The sequence below is a fragment of the Helianthus annuus genome, chromosome 2 (assembly GCF_002127325.2).
Source record: "Helianthus annuus cultivar XRQ/B chromosome 2, HanXRQr2.0-SUNRISE, whole genome shotgun sequence".
NCBI classification, from domain to species: Eukaryota; Viridiplantae; Streptophyta; class Magnoliopsida; order Asterales; family Asteraceae; genus Helianthus; species Helianthus annuus.
In genome coordinates this window covers 120,359-127,145 of record NC_035434.2, presented here as the reverse complement: position 1 = coordinate 127,145, position 6,787 = coordinate 120,359, and the positions used below count along the sequence as shown (strand labels likewise).

Genomic DNA, 6,787 nt, shown 5'->3' with positions numbered 1-6,787 from the left:
CGACGCGTTAAAGTAGCATAAGCTACCTAAACGGGTCGTAATGGGTCGAAAGCACTTAGGTTAGGTTTCCTTTTAGTATGTAGGCCTTGTTAAACCATATCATATGAGTTCCCACACTCATTTGGTTTACGAGACCTCATCCTATCCGATCTTCCGATTCATGTCCGGTTTATTTATGTAGTTATCAACATTAGGTGCCGTTTGATTCCGTGCTCCTCTAGCTTTGCTTGGTAGTTGTTCAAGACTCCTAAGCAATCTCAAGTGAGTACATAGTCCCCGCTTTTACTGTTTTCAAACTGTTTTGGGGTGAAGCATGTGTACCTATCTGTTATTTTCATGTTTTCAAAAGTATAATTGATTATACATATTTGTACTTATCTTTTTACAAACTGAATGATTATTTATGATTTAAACTCTAGTTTTTCAAAGATTATAAAATAAATGTTTGGAATAGTACTTATTTTGTTCACCAGACCGGTTGGTAGTATGATATAGCGCTATAGGATTTGACACCCCATTCCTGTTGTCATGGAATGTCTGAAACCAATTTGTTTCTCCATCCAAATAGGGATTGCCTTCGTGGTATTCCTATAGTCTCAAAGGTGTAGTTTGATGCACTAGGTCTGATTGAATTCATAAATCACACTTTTATTGTATATTTTGATATACTACCAAAAGTATAGTTTGATATACTCTCATGTGTGGTATTGTACAAAACCAACATATATTTTTTTGTTAATAACCAAAACATAGTTTAATATGTTAATTATACAACCCAAAGCATATTTTGATATGTTCTTTATACAATCCAAAACATAGTTTAATATGTTATTTATACAACCCAAAGCATATTTTGATATGTTATTCTCATAGTCCAAAGCATAGTTTTAATATGTTATTTTCAACCAAAAACATAGTTTATTATGTTATATATAAATCAAAGTATACTTTTGATATACTACTGAAAATTTATTATTTTAAACAACTAAGGTATATTTAATATACTATTTATCCAACGATTGGGTTTTGGTTAGTGTTTAGATAACGGGACGAGTGTAATGTGATGAAAACATGGTAGATACGCCGCTGGTACTTCTTATATATAAGTGTTTTCATTATATTACATACCGTGGCGTTATTTAGTACACTTGGGTTAACGATTTTGGAACTGAAATATATTTTAATATATTACTTATTCGATTTTTCTTAAAACCAAAGTATATTTTTATATATACTATAAACTTTTTTCTCAAAATATTGTTATCAAACAATATATATATTTATGCAAACTTATTCTACTTACTTATTTAATTTCCTATGTATTATTATCTGATTTCTTATAAATGATTTTTAAAAGAAAACCTTTTACAAGGATCATGACTACCTTTATTAAAACCTTTTTCTTTAAACTTATAAGTCATGAATCCTAAATCAATAAAACCTATGTACTCGCCGGCATTTTTATGCTGACGTACCTATTTTTACACATGTTTCAGGTACTGCTCTATGATGATTGACGATATATGCTACACATAGGATGGACTCGTGCCTTAGCGACTTTAAAACTTGAAAGATAATAGTTGTACTTATTTTATTGTATTAAAACAATGAGTTCGTTTATTCAATAAAACAAAATTATTTATTCCATGGTTGTGAAACGATGATTCTGTTACAACACTCCCCGACGTTTCCGCCACGTTTTGTTGTTTTACGTGGTCGGGGTGTGACAGAAAAGTTGGTATCAGAGCCAATGGTTATAGGGAATTAGGTTATTAGTAATTGTTAGAGCATATGAGATCGTTGGTACTTGTGCTGGATTAGTTTAGTTGTAGTTTGTATGCATTTTGAATGTTTAGGGGTTGTTTTTGTAATGATCTAGAAGTTATATTCCTGACCTAGTGTAGTTAAGATACCAGCAAATTTATAAATTTGCTGGTTAGTCAGGACACTAGTATATATACCCCAAGCATTGTAACATTCTCAAGCTTTTGGCTCTTGGTGGAATCAAGTGTTGTTTACATTCTTATTGAGCTTTGATCTGATTTCCAAGGTTGTTTATTGTTACATCATTCTGTTTGGATTCAATACAACACTAGTTGTATTCCTCAATCCATTAGCTTCACCTTCATCTTCATTCTTGATATTTCTTGACTAGTCATAGTTCAAACACTTAATCAATAGGTGTTTTGGACTAAAACAACCAACCACTGTGATCCGGATACGTTTTGGGATCTACAATTTGGTATCAGAGCCTTTGTGCTCTTGGTTGTTGTGTTCTTGTTAAGATTTCTCATTGCTTTTGAAGGTTTTTCAAAGTTTCAAGGTTTTTAAAATTTTTGGGCTTAAAATGGATTGATTTGGTGTGTTTAATTGATAGGTTGTTGTTAATACTTGGTTAGGGAGTCATTTTGGTCATTTTGATGCATCAAAACATGGTTTTTTGGGCTGTTTTTGAGTGATTAGAGGGTTTTAGTTCGTGATAAACCCTCTGGTTGGCGAAGTTAAATTGAATGTAGCGATGAATTTTTGAATACAGCGACGATATTTTTGAACACAGCGACGATAATTTTGAATATAGCGAAGATAATCATTAAACGTAGCGAAGATAGCGATTTTGTCTGAATCGTTGTCTGTTTCATCGCATAATCAGCAAATTAGCCGACTATCGTTCGAGCGAATTTGCTGATCATCAGCGATATAGCATCATTTGACCCATTAGCGATTTTATCGAAGGCGACTTCGAGAACCGTGCTAGCGAATCACAGCGTTCCTATCACGGTTTCCGGCAATTATAATCTAACTCCGTTTGATGTTTGATTTGTCAGCGTAGACAGCGTAGTTGTTCGTGCAGGATCTAGCATCTCGACAACGAAGACAACGAACTAGCCAGATATCAGATCAGCGAAGACAGCGAACAAGTTTTCAGAGATCATAATCTACATCGCTAGCCGGCGATTTTAACTGGTTTGTCAGCGAATTAAAGACTGTTTCAGCCAACGTTCCTCAAAAACTAAGAAAAATGTCGCTAAATCAACTAAGTCCAATCGCTCAAGCGGAACTTGAAACTGGAACCACAACTCGCCCACCAAAGTTGAAAGGAGCGGAAGACTTCAGCACCTGGAAAACTCGCATTCAATCGTTCTTCGAGTACACGGATTACAATCTGTGGCTATCCGTTACGGCCGGACCTCACGTTCCAACGGTAGTTAGAGGAGATGTAGTGGTTCCTAACAACGATGCTACCACCTTCACTGACGAAGACAAAGCCCTCATTCAACGTGATCGTCGTGCACACGCTGCTCTAACCATGGCTTTATCAACAAACGACTGCAACATGTTTGAAGAACACCGAACTGCAAATGCACTCTGGAATGCATTGATCGAGTATTATGAAGGAAATGAAGAACTGATCGAAAGCAAGAGAGATATGGTGCAGAAGCAATACGACATGTTCTGCGGAGTCCGTGGAGAGAGCTTGTCTGATCACATTAGCCGCTTCCTAAACATGATGACCAAAATGAAGAAAGCTGGAAATCCTGTAACCAATCGTGCTGCAATAAAGAAATTGCTTGACTTGCTCCCCAAGGAATGGAGCCTGCAGTGTATGATGATCAAGAAGGAATTCCTCAACAATCCTAATCCTGTTACTCTGACAGATCTGATCAACACTCTAAGGGCTTTTGAAATGGACGTAAACAAGAGAGAGATGAACACTGCTGGATATCAACCTAAAGCAACTCAACCTTCAGCAGGACTGAAGAATGTAGCGTTTCTCGCTTCAGGGGGCATTACTCCACAAGCTTCTGATCTAATTTATGCAAATGCTTCCGCAAGCGCATCTAAAGCCCCACAACTTGTTGAGAAAACGATCACTGTCGATACTCAAGCACTGAAAGTTTCAACCGAGAATGTGGCACTCTTCAACACTTTCCTAAGCAGCTATGAAGCCCTAATGTCTGGGGAATTGAAGAAGGAGATGTTTACTGCCGAAGACATGTATCAGGTTGATCCAGATGATATGGAAGAAATGGATCTGAAATGGCAAATGGCCATGATCACTCTGAGATTGAAGAAGTTTCAAGACAAGACAGGCAAGCGATTAGGTCTTGGAAAAGCTAGTTTTGACAAGTCTAAGCTGAGGTGCTACAACTGTAAGAATCTTGGACACTTCAAGCGTGACTGTCCGATGTTGAAAGAGGGAAACAGTGAAGCTACTCCTGCTGCTAAACAGATCACTGCCGAAGAGAACAAAAGCAACGCTTCTCCCAGCACGCCAAAGGCTTTGGTTGTTGAAGACTATGACTGGAGCGAAGAGATCACTGAAGCTAAGGAACAAGTCAACAAAGCACTGATGGCCAAAATCTCTAGTGAATCATCTGCAAAGCACTTTGAGAAGCAGACAACGGGAATCCCAACTGGAAACAATGATGCTGACCAGGGATTGAAAGGTATTCTGCCTTCAGTGGAGTCTGGTGATAAAGCTGAAAAAGATGCTGAGAAAGGAAAGGATAAAGTTCAAGCTACAGCCATGAAAGCAGATGCATCAAAAGAGAAGGCTGACAAAGACTTGGTAAATAGTATTCCACTTAGTTTCAAGGAGAAGTTATGCTCCGAAGCATGCGTTGATGTCGTGGCACATTATAAATTCCTAAATCTGGAGTTTGAAAGGCAAAAGGACAAAGCTTTGAAAATTAATAATGAGCTTAAACAAAATGAGGCTGCATATCAGAGAAAGTTGAACTCAACTTTGGCTGAAATGCAAACTCTTAAAGAATTTGTGTTTAGAAAAGATTTTATCATAAATGATCTTACTGAAAGGTTAGAAAAAGCGTTAAATGAAAAGAACAAACTCCAGATTATAATAGATAAATGGAATGTCAGTCAAAAGGCCTTTACTGACATCAAAAATTGCCAACGACCAACGTTTGTGAAAGACGGGATTGGTTATAAGGATAGGCACGGAAATGAAAGAAAACTTTTCTTTCCGCCTCACAGCAAAAACTACGTGCCTATGCCTACTCCTCATCCCGAAAATGATCTCATAAATGAAAAGGCCTCAGTTGAACAAAATGAATTCTATAAAAATGAAACAACTGCTAACTGTTCTAAAAGCAATGCAGATTCCATTGAGTGTAAAGAAGATGTGTGCGATGATGATGGAGACTGCGGAGGGTCAAAAATAGGAATTGGTTATTCAGGCGACAGTTATTCCACCGTTAACTGGTTCGTCTGGAATTGTTCTAAAAACAATGTTAAGGATGAATGTAATAGTTTAAGTAGGATGGATGACTGTAATGGCCAAGTGCCTAAAACTAAATCTGTGGATGATTGTAAGGGCCATGTGCCTACATTTGAGACCCGTGATCATGAACCTTATGTGTCTGAATGTCATGGTTTGAATTATGCGTGTCGTGATGATAATGTTGCTTGTGAATCTCCTGTATTTGTGCCAGAATTAAAAAGGAATAGCTTTGGAAAATTCCTTACAAAGGAAATTCCCGAATTTATTCCTTCCAGAACAGGTATGACAGAATCAGAAAAGAAAGCTACTGAAGATCAAGATTGTCACACCCCCAAAATCCACCTGCGGAGTATCACCGCTTGGGAGCGTGACTGACCAGGATCAAGCCACCAATCATACAGAACATTGTATAAAGTAATAGTAAACACATTATAATCCAAACCATTTCCATATGAAAGGTGTTTCCAAAACATAAGTAAGTTAACATTGTTTAGCGGAAGCGTATTATTGTAAAACCCAAAGCAAATAAGTATCAAACAACAAAAGTGTTTAACAAGGTGATCACGATCCAAGCCCCACAACGACCAGCTCCTCCGTGTGCAAGCTCCAAGTACCTAACGATCTGCAAGGCATGTAACAGAATGATCAACAAACTAGTTGAGCGAGTTCACATAAAGAAAATGCGTAATAGTAAGTTCATTTGTAATAGGTGGCTCTACTGGGCCGTTTGTATGTTTTCCTGTGGTGGTGTTCCACGTTTTCCTGTGGTGGTGTTCCACGTTTTCCTGTGGTGGTGTTCCACGTTTTCCTGTGGTGGTGTTCCACGTTTTCCTGTGGTGGTGTTCCACGTTTTCCTGTGGTGGTGTTCCACGTTTTCCTAACCACTAGACTACTCGTAGCTATAGGTATCCTTCACAACCGAGGATAGTGATGTGGTAGTCTAGTCATAGTGTCAATAGAGTATCTAATCAACCTTTCAATCCCATTCCCAACACCCCGGGAACCCCATGCCTTGGTAAGAGTGTGAACTCACCTTGGTTTGCTCGGTATGCTAAATAAGTGCTCACAGTTAATTAATCACGTCCTATGTATACACGTATAGCAAATCAGTTCATGCTCGAAATGTTACGCATGCAATTAATTGGTTCACATAGCAGTCAATTTGCATATCAGTACAACACGTAGTATTACACGAATAAGTTCATCACCAAGCATGGCATGTAAATTAATTCAACATATGTTCCTCTGTTCAAAGCATTTTCAAAACCCTAGTATCTTTCGATTCATAACTCATCCTTCGACAGTCCATTATCCTTCGGACCGAAGGTTATGCTTCGGACCATGCCATCTTTCGGTCCAACTATCTTTCGGTCCAACTATCTGTCGGTCAAACTATGGTTCGGTCAACGAGTATCTTTCGGCCAAACAATCCTTCGGTCAACTACTATGGTTCGAGGGATCGGTATCTTTCGGTGTATTGATAAGTAACAGTTACGTTTATCCGATTAACCATTAACACAATTTTCACAAATCTGCTAACATCAA

At 37.9% G+C, this 6,787-nt stretch overlaps 1 protein-coding gene across 1 annotated transcript; it reads left to right on the top strand.

Annotated features, from left to right (window-relative positions):
• Window positions 1–4,128: 4,128 nt before the first annotated feature.
• On the top strand, window positions 4,129–5,435 carry LOC110905006. Its single transcript, XM_022150882.2, has 2 exons — window positions 4,129–4,570; window positions 5,121–5,435. The coding sequence occupies exons 1-2, from the start codon at window positions 4,187–4,189 to the stop codon at window positions 5,181–5,183; spliced, it is 447 nt and encodes a 148-aa protein (XP_022006574.1). The 5' UTR covers window positions 4,129–4,186; the 3' UTR covers window positions 5,184–5,435.
• Window positions 5,436–6,787: the final 1,352 nt, after the last annotated feature.